This window comes from Crinia signifera, chromosome 7, assembly GCF_055691185.1.
Source record: "Crinia signifera chromosome 7, ASM5569118v1, whole genome shotgun sequence".
Taxonomy (NCBI): domain Eukaryota; kingdom Metazoa; phylum Chordata; class Amphibia; order Anura; family Myobatrachidae; genus Crinia; species Crinia signifera.
In genome coordinates this window covers 13033415-13047283 of record NC_139223.1, presented here as the reverse complement: position 1 = coordinate 13047283, position 13869 = coordinate 13033415, and the positions used below count along the sequence as shown (strand labels likewise).

The 13869-nt window shown below is 44.0% G+C and overlaps 1 protein-coding gene across 1 annotated transcript in view; it reads right to left on the bottom strand.

Moving 5' to 3' along the window:
* Window positions 1–2264: 2264 nt before the first annotated feature.
* LOC146019779 (guanylate-binding protein 2-like) overlaps window positions 2265–13869 on the bottom strand; it is a 29341-nt gene continuing 17736 nt past the window's right edge. Inside the window, exons 4-11 of the mRNA XM_083152332.1 lie at window positions 13732–13841; window positions 11234–11421; window positions 10754–11002; window positions 9366–9646; window positions 8517–8729; window positions 6265–6367; window positions 5171–5364; window positions 2265–2704 (exon numbers count right to left, since the gene is read on the bottom strand). Of these exons, the coding sequence (XP_083008458.1) occupies window positions 2459–2704; window positions 5171–5364; window positions 6265–6367; window positions 8517–8729; window positions 9366–9646; window positions 10754–11002; window positions 11234–11421; window positions 13732–13841 (1584 nt within the window). The 3' untranslated portion in view covers window positions 2265–2458. The remainder of the gene's footprint in view (window positions 2705–5170; window positions 5365–6264; window positions 6368–8516; window positions 8730–9365; window positions 9647–10753; window positions 11003–11233; window positions 11422–13731; window positions 13842–13869) is intronic.

Here is a 13869-nt window from a genome sequence, read left to right as displayed (position 1 = left end):
ATAATGTAACGAGCTCCATTGGAGGACATCTAGAAGAAAAAGTAACACAACACCATAACACCATAAACCCACGGTGAAAATCCTTTTCAATTCAAGGCTCACTGCGACATACTCTAGCAGACAAGGCCTATAGGTCATCTGGTCTACCAGTGATGTCACAGTGGGAATATTTATATATAACTTTTTTTGATTAGTTATTGTGATCATTAGAACAGTGCTATAATTATGAAGTAAACTATAATTACCGTAATCTATGTATGAAATGAACTGGAGTAAATATACCAACAAAGGATATCGTAGCAAAAACATTGTAGGACATAAAGTGTCAGTCTGCATCCGACATCCTGGAGGTCGAGCCATCCCTGAGAGAGTCAATGAAGTTTCTTGCAGCTTGTGGAGTGTCTAGGAAATATGGCCGTCCCTCATGAAATACCCGAAGTTTGGCCGGATAAAGCAAGGCAAATTTGTGGCCCATTTCAAATAGTTGCTTACAGGCTGGTGCAAATTCTCGCCGTTGTGAAGCCACAAGGAAGGAGAAATCCTGAAACAACAATAACTTGTTTCCCTGGTACCGCAAATCTTTGTGTTTTCTATATGCATCTAACAAGCGAACCTTGTCCGCATAATTAAGAATTCGCAAGATCACCGGCCTTGGTCTGTCCCTCGAATTCTGCCTATCAGGCCCCACTCGGTGTACTCACTCGACCACCAGGGAGTCCCCCGATGATACACACCCCAGCTCTCTTGGTAGCCAGTCTGCGACCGAAGGCATTAGCTCTGAGTTCTTAACGGATTCCGGTAGGCCAATGATGCGTATGTTATTTCTTCGATTCCTGTTCTCCAGGTCCTCTAGCTTGTCGTGTATATTGGCTACCATCTTTTCCTGTGCCGCCACTGTCGCTTTAGATGTCGCCAGTTCATCTTCCAAGTCTGATATTCTCTGCTCCGCCTCCGACAGCCTCTGTGTATGTTGCGTCAACTGCGTGAGGGTTGAATCAATTGATTCCTTTATGGGAGCTAATTTTTGATCCAGTAAAGTCGCCAGTATGGCCGTTATCTCTTGTGTCGACATAGCTTGAGCAGCTGGGGATGATGGTAAATCCAGATCACCCTCATGCCCTGACATAGGGGAGTTGGGCGAGGACTGGGGTGCAGTGGCTTTCCCACGGCCCTTTCCCTGTTGTCCGCCTTTTTGGACCCTCTGTGGGCGGGCCATAAATTTTTCCATAATGGTAGAATATGTCTGATTATATTTATATATATATATAAAAGGTGTTGTATCACCTCTTAGTCTTTATCACGCAGCTCCTCTGACCTGCAGCAGTGAGCCTTGTGTATGTACAGTTGTCTGTATGTTCTTGTCAGTGTCCAAGCAGTGGTCAGTCTGGCCACTATTTTGGGAGCTCTGAATTGTACTGTATAAAATAGTGTAATAAAATGGAGTGAGGGGCTGCAGCCAGCAACATGCCTTGATTGATTGGCACAGAGCCTTGTTGTTGTTGTTGTGGGGCAATTTAGGGGATTTGTTGCACTTAGTGATAGTCTTATTGGCAGTTATGCTGAAAGGATGTGGGATGGATGAATGGAGAAATAGTGCCTGTCTCCCTTAGCCTTTGCAGCAATCTGGCCGTCTCCTGCCTGTTACCTTTTGTTTTCCCCAGTGCCCCCAGCACCTTCCGCACTCCCCTGGCTGTGGGGTGTTTTCTGTGTGCTGCGTCTCCGTCCTTCGCGCGCTGCGTTCTGCGCGACTTCCGGGTCTCCTTAAATTTAGGCCGCGGTCTCCGTCCTCCACTAGGCCCCGATGCCGATCCGTCGGATCCGGAGCTCTGCGGTGTAGTAGAAGGTCACCGCTGCGTCCTCCGCCTCTGTGCCCCTTGACTGGATGCCGATGCTCCCACCTGAGGGTTCTATTCCAGGTATTGGGGTTGTTTGTGCCCGGAGCTCAGCGTAGACACGTCCGTCCAGTCAGGCTGTTAAGCCACGCCCCCTCCCTAAACCCTCTTTTATCATGGTGCCCCCCCTGTCATTTTATCCTGGATCTGCCCCTGCATAGCCATCGTCATTACCAGCCCTAACCAGAGTGTAGCAAGCAGTATTTATCATCGGGGGTCCTTTCACCACATGTAACTACTCCGACCATGAGATATATTCATGTGACATATTCAGGGTCACATACATTTACCTTTGACACGTTATACCGTATGTCAGGGGTTTATAGTAAAGGTTGGAGACATCAATGACCAGACTGGAATCTTCACAGTGACTTGACGGAAGATGAATGCATTTATGCAAATTACAATCAGAAAAGTTGGAAACAACTATAATATTTTCAGACAGTGGACAAATAAATGCAAATGAATACAATAAGCAGTGATGGAAAAAACAATCCTTTCCGCTATTAAGTATAAATGTAAAAAAGGAAATCTCAACAAAAAGCCAGACAATCCGGAACCTTGCACTATTTTTTTGCTCGGTACGTTTTCCATTTATCCGTTACTTTCTTCTGGAAGATGTCGCCGGCCATTTCAATGATAGAGGGTCCGATAGCGCAAGCGACCCTCTTAAAAGCCTCAACGACGGGCGAGAAGTTGGAAGTGTCGCCGTGGTCATCCTTCAGTTTATCGTTCCTCTCCTTCAGGTCTTCGATCTGCGCCTGGTACATGTTGGCGTGCTGGGACCCCTGGTTCCGGTATGTTTGCATTTCCTGAGAAGACAACGAGAAACCATAATGGCACACAGAAATGAAACTTCCGGAAACCTTAGGACGAGCCTCTTCTTTCCTTTCCTATTTGTCTCATAGTGCAACCAGCCGACCTTCCGACACCTGTTGGGTATTGGTCACGGCCGGACAGTACAGGGTGCAATAAACAATAAAGCCCATTGGCTTAGTGTGTGAGCAGAAGGATAACAAGATCCAGACGCTGGGATGTGTTGTATTCTCTGTTGGGAACACGTGTACCGTCTGTGTACCGCTAATAGCCAAATATGTTCAACAAACTGTGTAGTAATAAATGTGTTTCTTGTGATTGAATAAACCTACTAACATCTATATGATCCAACGCACTTACTCACTTACTGTCTGTCTGTCTGACTCACTCACTCACTAACGGGTCTACTAACATCCATCTGATCCAACACACTCACACACACACACACACTCACTCACTCACTTCCTCACCACTCACTCCAGGGTCTACTAACATCCATCTGATCCAACTCACTCACTCACTCACTCACTCAAGGGTCTACTAACATCCATCTGATCCAACACATTCACACACACACACACACACACACACACACTCACTCACTCACTGACTCACTCACTTCCTCACCACTCACTCCAGGGTCAACTAACATCCATCTGATCCAACACACTCTCACACACACACTCAGGTACTCACTCACTCAGGTACTCACTCACTCAAGGGTCTACTAACATCAATCTGATCCAACACACTCACACACACACACTCACTGACTGACTGACTGACTCACTCACGGGTCTGCTAACATCCATCTGATCCAACACACTCACACACTCACTCACACACACACTCTCTCACTGACTCACGGGTTATGTTGCAGTATCTGGGTTGGAATATCTGGTACAGTAGAATTCTGCACTTGGTTCTGTGCTACCATGTCATAGTCGGACTGGGGCAAGAAGGGCCCATCAGGGAATGCAGGCATGAAATTATGACAACACTAGTAATGGTGTATAATAGGATTACTGCAGCCACATCGTGCAGTGTAAGGGACAGAGCGGAGCTGCTGCACATGACCAGAGGGAACTGCTTCTACTACCAAGTTTGCTATGTGAGTCCCCAATCAGTGCAATTGACCAGAGAGCAGCTGCCAGGCAGAAGAGACAGGCGCCTTTACCATGAGGTGAAAGAATGTGAGCTTAGTGTTTGTGTATTCATTATATTTAACCTTTTCCTGACCACTTTAGTTTTAAATATTAGTAATGTATTCCATGCAGTACCCAGTGTATAAAAATACCAGTATGTATATTAACCCTTTGAGGGAATAGAATGTTTTTTTACACAACATTTTTATTTGAAGTTATACAACAAATGTGAGCGACGCTGACATTTTTAGCAGCGATGGTGGCACTGAAAGGGTTAATGTCCAGGGTCGTTACTAGGTTCTATCGCTCCCCTAGACTTCAGTATTAGATGAAATGTTTTGTAGAGCGGGAGATTGTAGATGGCATTGGGAACCCCCCTCTAGAAATTCTGCATTTGCCACTGGCAGGGGTAGAGGCCCAAGCTTAAGAGGGGAGCTACTTGAAAAGTATGATTAGCTACCCAACCGTCACAAAAAACATGGACCCCTTTATAAAGAAGGGGTTAACAATGGTGAGGTTTCCATAGAAACAAATCAAGCATTCAGGGGTAGATGTACAGTATGAATCAGTAATAAGGGAGGAGAAGTGATAGAGGGCCAGATAGTCTAAGCTTCAAAAGTGATAACATGGAGAGTGATAAATAATCAACCAATCAGCCCCTGCCTGACATTTTTCAAACACAGTCTGCAACATGGCAGGTAGGAGCTGATTGGCTGGTTTTTTATCACTTTCCATTTTACCACTTTTGAAGCTTAGTACATCTGGCCCCAAGGTCCTGGTACTGTATCACCGGACAATCAGCTTCTAACTGTTCCTTTTTAACTTAACAGTCAGGAGCTGATTGGCCGGTGATAAAGTACCAGGCACTTTGTCACTTCTCCTCCCTTACCACTGCTTCATACATCTACCCCTCCATGATACTGGCCCCTATAGAAGGGGTGGGGCATTCGCACAATGGGGCCCAGCGGGTATTTCCCCTGTACACCTACGGCCTAGTCTGGCCCTGCACCAAGTGAGGTGAATTGTGGTACCGATCGATAGATGTGTCTAGATGGTCAAAAGGACTACCAAAAAGGTTATATGCCATAGGTGAACAGGGTCACATGATAAGCTTGACATGAGTTTTTTAAATGTATTTTTTAGATGGAGAATATAACAGATGTATGTGATTGTATCAAGACACTGAGCTCGACCAATGGGGGCGGAGCTGGCTATACGAGGGTACACTAATTGGGAGTCCATCCTGTTGGGGTAGACCTATGACTGTCTATCTAATAATCCTCACACAGTGAATTGTGAGAGAGTTTTAGCGCGTACCCTGTTTTTCTCCGCAATGATCCTCTCTATTTGACTTTTCATCATTCTTCTCTCTTCCGCCATTTTGTCCATCAGCCGCGTCATGTTCTCCTCCATAGTTTTTAACTGATCTTTTTCCTTTTGTTTCCTCTGAGACTCCTCCAGATGGAGAACCTGACTTCTCAGCTCTTCAATTTGTTTTGTCTCTTTCTCCTCTGAAGAAAATGGGAATGATAAATAAGAGAAAGAATAACTTGGAAACTATGTACTGCCCAGAATCACTGCCCGTTCCTGATATATATTTACACCTCGTACTTCCCGCACTAATATGAAACCTGCTAATGATCTACCTTTGCTATAATTAATAATGGACAGTGGTGTGTTCAGCATTATCCATACTGTATATACGGAGCAATATATTTCTTTATTGCAGGCCTGAGTACCCTTCCCCCTTACTGTTCTATGGTCTGTGGTTATATCCTAGCGCCTATGCACTTCCCATTGGGACACAGTCCCTTTTTTGACAGTCACCATGCCGACAACTACACCTAGGCAGTGGCGTAACTGCAGGGTGACTAGACTGGCAAATGCCCATGAGTCCACAAGGAGAAGGGGTCCTACCAGAGGCACTTTAAGAGGGGAGGTGCCAAGTGCAGCCTGCTCAATGCAGGTCCCTCCTCTAAAGAATCAGAGTCTCTGGAATATTGGAGTGGAGGCCATGTTTCTGCTGATTTTCATGGTGGGACTCTGGAGGGGTAAGTATTAAAAATAATGGGTGCAGTGTGGGCCCTCCTGGACTCCGACACTATCTTGTGCCTCAAAAATGAATTGAATATGATAAAATATGAAGACCAAAGGGTTTGTTCAGGAGGATCTCCCGGGAAGTGACTGTCAAAATAGCTTATGTATCCCATTACGTGTCCCTTCTGTAGGACAGAAATTCCCGTTACATATTTATAGAGGCTCAGCAATGGATGTGGTGATGATCTAATTGCAGAGTGAGTGACAGGAAGTGACTGTTGGGGGAGGGAAAGGGGAGTGGCAGGGATAACCCAGGCGTGTCATGACGTCAGCTGCGATCATGTACTCAGAGAAGCAGCTACATAATCAGTCACCTTCCATCTTCTTCTCGTTCTCAGTCAGAGCTTCATCACTTTTTAAAATGTTGATTCCAATGGATTTTTTGGACATCAGGTAATCCGCCAGCACCACGTCAGCCTGTGGAACGTCAAAGATTCACAAAACACAGTGTAAGAAGGATAGTCGGTTATCTGTGTCTAAAGACTTGGGTTCATGTACAGTAGCTGTGAATAAGTGACAGCAGCGAGTAGGTGCTACAGTATATCCCGCACTTACAGGAACTCCAGAATCACAGATTTATATTCTCTGCCCAACGTATATGCTTACCGACCAATGAGGCAAGATCAAGCCACTAGGGGGCCTTCCTGATGGCAACATCCCACCCCCACCTTGCAATTATTTGATTGACCAATAAGACTGTACTTCAGTGTACCTCCACTGAGGCTGAAGAGGGGAAACCCATCTTTAAACATTGATTGACGATGTCATAAAACAGTAAATAAAACATTTCCCCACAACCCCCCTTCCCCCTCCGGATCCCCATCAGGACTTGAGCCATTCCAGGGAGAACTTCTGCTCTCTGCCATTCTATCATGCAGGATTCTCACCTTTCCCTTGTATCTCACACACAGGTGTATTCTGGGCTACCAGTCTTCCTGGTCATCAGCCATTCCTCCCCCTCACACAATCCCAGGTGAATGAGAGCCCATAACCTCGTACACTTCTTCCCTGCGGACATGTTACATTGCTGCTTTCTGACTGGCTGCTTCATGTACTAATGATGGTTGAGTCAAAGAGGCCATCAAGTCTATTTGAGGGCAACCCCAACGGTGGATCAAACTCTGGAAGACCTGAGGATGAAGCCGCCATTCCCCCTGATGCATCTTGTGCCGACTGAGGTAGTCGGCTTCCCAATTGTCCACACCGGGATGAAACTCGCCCTCCTCAAGAGTCTTGTCATGTCTTCATCTGAGCCTGCAGTGTCAATGCTTACAAAAACCCTTTTGAAAACAGTGACTGTTGGAGGGGCCACAGGTGCGGGAGCTTCCGGGGTCAAGGCCCTGGGAAGAGACTCCACTGCTGAAGTTAACTCAGCCTGCTGAGACCTGGCGACCTCCATGTCCCTCTGAGAGGCAGATAATTGAGAGGACAGATTAGAAATCACCTCTGAGAGTTGGGACGCCTACACAGGGATATCCTGCTGGGGGGATAAAAGTGGCGGTTGGGTGTAACTATCACAGATAAGGGTACCCTCCGCCTGAGGTGTAAACTTATTGTGACACTTCATGCATGTTACCTTATGAGGTTTAGAGCTACCTCCTGCCATGTCTGTCCAGCACCCACAATTCACACCAAAGAATGAGCAAAAGGGGTATAGGCTTTATTAGAGGAGAAATAAAGAAGAAGTTGCCACAGTCAGTACAGCGCTATGGGATGTAACACAGGAGCGCACTGACTGTAAATTCCCACACAGCCTATTGCTCCAAAACAATCCTCCAGTCCCCACTGTGAACTTAGCCAGTCAGCAGAGGGATTTTGAGAGGTCAGCGGCAACAGCTGGTCCCCTCAGTGGCCAGGAGCAGTGACAGAGTGGGTACCAGGGTCAGCACAGGCTTTCCAGAGCAGATGTAAAAGATGGCCACCATCTGTGCAGGAGAAATTGCTGGGGTGGCTGGTAGCGGGACACATGGCAGGCTGTGCGCATCCCCCCCCCCCTGTGAAGGCGCGCTGTTGAAATCCCCACTGCCCCTCACCGCACTTCAAAACCTGGCTTTCCTGCTAACAGGGAGCCGGGTAGTCCCCCCGGCAGCTCCCACGTCTCAGACAGGCAGTGGCAGAAGCTGCTTCTCTGTCCTCACTGTAAATGCAAGCAACTAATACAATCAAATTGTAAATAACATTTCTATTGCTCCAGAGAGCAACTAAGCACCCAGCTCCTACGGAAGGGAAGTAGAGGGGAGGAGCTGGCCACACTGGTAAAATTTCTAAAAGCGCCCATGCTCCTAATGGTCGCCCTCTATTCCCCGCTGTGATCTCCAGTGCCACCTGGTGGATGAAGGAGAAAATACAAAATGCTGTGAGGACAACTGCCACTTCTGCCCTCACAAAACATCACATATTTGTCACAGAGTTGAAGTGGATTGAGACACAACCTGAGGCATAGGGAACAAGTCTAGAATCATGCAACAAAGTGATATCTAATTTGCCAAAAAGTAAGCCCCACCTAAATACCTAACACTCAACAAAGAGACATCTAATTGGCCAACAGTAAGTCCCGCCCATATACCTGTAGACCTTTTCCTATCTCCCTTTTGTATTTTTCCTGTATTGCTTCCAGGTCTTGCTGGAACTGTTTATGGCCACCGGGGGCGCTGTATGTTCCTGCATCCAGCGCCTCCTCAAATCCTGCAGAAAACTTCTTAATAAGAGTCTCACAGCATTCCCGAGACTTGTTCTCATTCATTCTGCAGATCTCATCCTTTTTCTGCTGTACAAGATCCTGAGGAAGAAAATAAAAGACATGCACCATGACTATTACAGTATATTACATATTAACCTGAAAGATACATGGGTGTAAGATGCAGGAGGGCCTATGCAAGCCAGCAAATGAAAGAAGGCGACCACGTGAATTAATTGGTTGGAATTCAAAAAAATCCACCTTCAGGAAATGTCAAATTTCCCCAATCTAATATAGTGACCTCTTGTCTGTTTACTATAATCTGTTACTGGGAACCCTGCATTTCACCTAATGAAATGTGGCACATAGAGAGGTCCATACAGACCTATAGCTCTACTGGCTACGCCAATCAAAAGACTTTGTATACATGTTTCATTGCCGTCTGCGATGGATACACCAAAACAGTCTTTCTGTGTTTGCTCTACCACCTGTACCTCCAGTAGATATGAGGTTTCTATACATCACGGGAGTAAGAAGTCCATTCCCACTCATAGCTGTAGACCACAAATCTCTGGCCATTCACATATTTAATATCTTGCAGAGAAAAAAATAAGAATATCACTAGAGATGGAACTACCAACCTAGAACACTTGAGCCAACCCCTTCTGTAATCATGATTGTCTACTAGACTTGGACCTAATACCAAACTTAATTAAATAAAATAAATATAACACTCACTATTAATTGGCTCTGGAACTTCTGATCTTCATCCTTGAAGGATTTTTTCATGAATATCTCCAGAGCTTTATCCTCAGACTGTCTGCTCAGAGTTAGGAGCTGGTCGAGTGTCTCGGTGGGGAACACCACGATGTTCTTCATATTGGTCTCATAGTACTGTATTGCCTCCATCACAGCCGCCTTGTTTTCTATCTCAGATATGGAAAGCACCACCTCCTCCATACAGGCGACATTGGAGGAGCTGATAGCCTCAGTGTAAGTTTTTGCCAATTTAGCCAACCCTTAAAATGAGGAAAATAATATATTAATGTACATAAAACGACGAAGTGGGGAGATCTCTGTATAGCGCGTCACAATAAAGCAGTCATCTGCGTACATTTGGAATTAGCCAATAATATGTGAATAATAAGTAAGATTTGCATAATTCAATTATTATCAAAATATCACTGATACACAGTGGGCCTGATTTTAGTGCGCTCGATAGGCAGCGGTCGTTCACTACTTAGTGAGCTGTTAAACCCCCACCTGCGGGTTGACCAAACCTCCGCCGCCCTGCCAATCCCCTTCAAAGCATGCGCATGGATGTGTATGCTGACACATCCATACGCATGCGAGCGTAGGGGGCAAAAATCCTTCGATGGTCGAATACCATCAAATGATTTTTTCCGCCGTTCACAAATAAAAGTCAGTCTATACGGACTTCTATTTGGATGGCTATGGTCGAGAAAGGGGCGGGAGCTAACTTCTTGTGACGTCTGAACCAAGGTGGGCTTATTGGACGCAGGACCAAACACGCATTCTCCTTCCTCCACTGAGTATTTTATTATTAAAAGGTCATTATTTTTTACATATAAGGGTGGTATTAAATTATCTTCCATGTCCGCAAATGGGTCCTGCAGCATACAGTAGGACGCAGATCGGCGTCAGACATTTTTATTGATTGACAGTCTGATACCATTTAGGGGGCAGCCATGGGCGAGTTGTCTCCGTTTAGGAAGTGGGAAGAGTACAGTGATCGGCATCGTAGGATTGAGATTTCCTGGAATCTGTGATGGGCGGCTTGAGCTGCAACATGAATGCTGCAAACCGTGCTTTCATCTCATACTACGTCCTAGAACGTAGGTCGGATCACTACTGTGGCTGAAGGCATCCACTTGTAATAGACGCCTTCTGCTGCATTACCCTACAGCGGCTATCACTGCTGCTTCCAAGGAACGTTAGTACCTCCAACCACACCTGAATGACCCCCCACAATCAGCAATATTATCAGTCAGCTTAGGGATCTTTAGGAAAAGTATTTCCTTGTATGGTCATAGGTACTTGGACAATTTGATCATTCATAAAGGAAGCAGATAAAAATAATAATACTGTTCATTAGATCCACTTACTGACTCCTGTGACCAGGGGTAGTCCGGTAACGCGTTTCACCTCAGCATTCCTGAAGACATAGTCACAGAACCTCATCGACTGAGCCACGAACTCAGGATTAAGCTCAGTCTCAGGATATTGCTCCATCTTCTGGAGAACTTCCTTGTCTGCCGATGGCTGGTCAAACACAAAGCATTTCCGGCTACCGAAGTACATTCGGAGGTATTTCCTGGGCTTATTATAATCCTCATTCTTTGGTGTCCTTTCAGCTTTTATAAAAGGTTAAAGGAGAGAAAAATATAAAAAATGTATGGTGGATCTATTTTTTTTTTTAATTGTTAGTTTGGCAATCTTTGCAAAACGTGTTTTCATTTATTCTGTTGAAACCTCTTCCCTACATCTGATAGAGTCTTGCTTCGTGGAACCTTTCATCTACACTTCTAGATTAATGTATATCTAATGCCATAAGAAGTTCTAGAAGAACATTTCACGTTACTTACGGGTCTTCAGCTTTAGGGCGTTCTCTAGATAGTCATCTTCTGTGACCTTCTCTCCATCAATCACTAGTTCCAGAGTAAAGTCTCTCACAGCCCAGATGAAGATGGGGAAATGCTCTGAGAATTCAGCTTCCTCATCATCGTTGTCCGTAGATTTCACCTTGATAAGCTCAGAAAGTTCCCCCACAAATCTAGCCAAAGACAGGAAACATAATGCATGTTTGTATATATTTATTTTTCCAAGTACTACTGTATGTCACTGTATTGTGAACATTTGCACTATTTTTGTCATTAGGCAACTATGGAGTGTGTGTGTGAAACATCAACCAGTAGCCAATCATATAATTAAAAGGTTCTTCAGATGGTTTATACTGTACCGTGTAGCCCATCATCAGAATGTTATCAGGTCTAAAACCAACCCATAGGAAGAGCACTAGAGCATTAACATGGAAAAATTAACCTGTACTCAACATTTGTGCTGCTGCTCTGTTGCCTAGTAACCAGTCAAAAATACTCACAAATAGACAGCGCAGACTGGACACTTAATAACCCATTGGTTTAAAATGTAAATCTGTTTATTTTGTATAAATCTCTTAGAAATATAGGCAAACTTTTAAAAGAGGTCACCGGCCGGTGGAGTTCATACAATACATAGCATTTTACATAAAATAACATAAAAAATAATGGTAAAAATATATATTGCTCAGTATATATATATATATCTCTTCTGAGAAATATGCACCTCTATATTGGGCATCTAAATATGTGGATGCCTGAAGTAGATATGTAAAAATAGAATTAGATTAAATATCTGTGGCGACATGTCGACATATATTTTTATGGCAATATAAACTGTGTAGGTTTATGTATGTATATAAACTCTTAGAGTTTCTTTTTCTTTTCTTTTTTGAATAATAAAAAACTGTGTAAATGAATATGTGTAAGAAAGAAATAGTACAAAGAAAATGGAGCCTGGGTACTATAATAATAATGTTTTAAAAAAGGAGCATATTGCGGTCCGTACCAGGAAATAAATATGAGACCGAGGCTTGGTTTAAAACAACAATGCGCATGTGCGCGATGAGAAAATGCTGTCAGAAACGACAAGTGAATAATGAGATACACACCCACATGGGCGGCGCACACTATGTTAAATACGGGGAAGGGGACAACCCCACGTCATCTGAGGAAGCCGCTGACTAAGGAGAGGCGGGGAAACGAGTCATCAGCCCCTGTTTGTTTGCATGAGAGGCACGAAAGGTACCGCTGTGGGGGACTTGGAAGCCGGAGTGTTCTGGATAAAGCTGAAGAGAATTCCATCAAACCAGCTGGGAACCTACTCAAGGCAAAGCCAGCCAATACTCCCCAAAGTGGATTACAATTACACAGCATCATACAAGCCGCAGAGCAAGAGCATAAGTATATCTGTTTGCTTTCTTTCTGCTTATATGTGCCAAATCTGTCACTAACTTTAAAACGTATGGCTGACTGACCAATCTAACACCAAGCTGCTGAAAGCAAGGTCTGTGCAGGCAGCACAGCGTAACAATTTGTCAACTAACAGCCTTTTTGGCAAAGAGCTTGATTTCAATCTAACCCTGCTTTAACAAGCAATTAACCCTATATATGCTTAACCAAGCTGGAATGATTCATTATTGAATGCTGCTCCTATGTTTATTTATTTTTACCATTATTTTTTATGTTATTTTATGTAAAATGCTATGTATTGTATGAACTCCACCGGCCGGTGACCTCTTTTAAAAGTTTGCCTATATTTCTAAGAGATTTATACAAAATAAACAGATTTAAATTTTAAACCAATGGGTTATTTAGGGGGAAATTTACTAAAGGAAATTTGTAAAAAATAGGTGTATTTGTATCCAGAAATACACTTATTTTTGACATTTACTATCCCGAAAATACGGCAATTCGTATTCGTATTGATAGCACATCAATACCACTACGAATTGACGTATTTTCGGGATAGTAAATGTCAAAAATAAGTGTATTTCTGGATACAAATACACCTATTTTTTTACAAATTTCCTTTAGTAAATTTCCCCCTAAGTGTCCATTCTGCGCTGTCTATTTGTGTGTATTTTTGGCTTTTTTAGTTTAAGAAGGGCTGAGTATCCCTTCTAGGACAGCAGCAAGGACAACTACTAGCCCTGTTTGTTTTTTTCCTGCGCTTGGTTTATAGTTCTTTCTGTTGTTAGTAACCAGTCAGTTCGCTGTCACCTTTGGCCAATATTGGTGGAAACAACAATGAGAGCCGTGAGGCGGTCACAATTTACTGGAAATGTCTGGAAATTGGGACAGCAATTTTTGTGGGAAAAAAATTACAGATCCAAAACCAAAACACATAAGGGCAATATTGGCAAAACCAAAACCTAATTACAGTATAAATACCCAAAAACCAAATACGTGGGTCAGCGCACATCTTTACGGTCTACTGTATTATATTTCCTGCCATTGTTATAGGCTAATAAGGGATACTGTACCTCAGTTTGTCCAATGCATCCTGGTCAATGGTGCCCTTACTATTGTACACCAGGGCGCTGCTCAGGAGAACAGCCAAGGTGAAAATCCAGTTGTCATTTTTGGTGTCGCCCTGCAAGAACAAAAAGGACAAAGGGCCT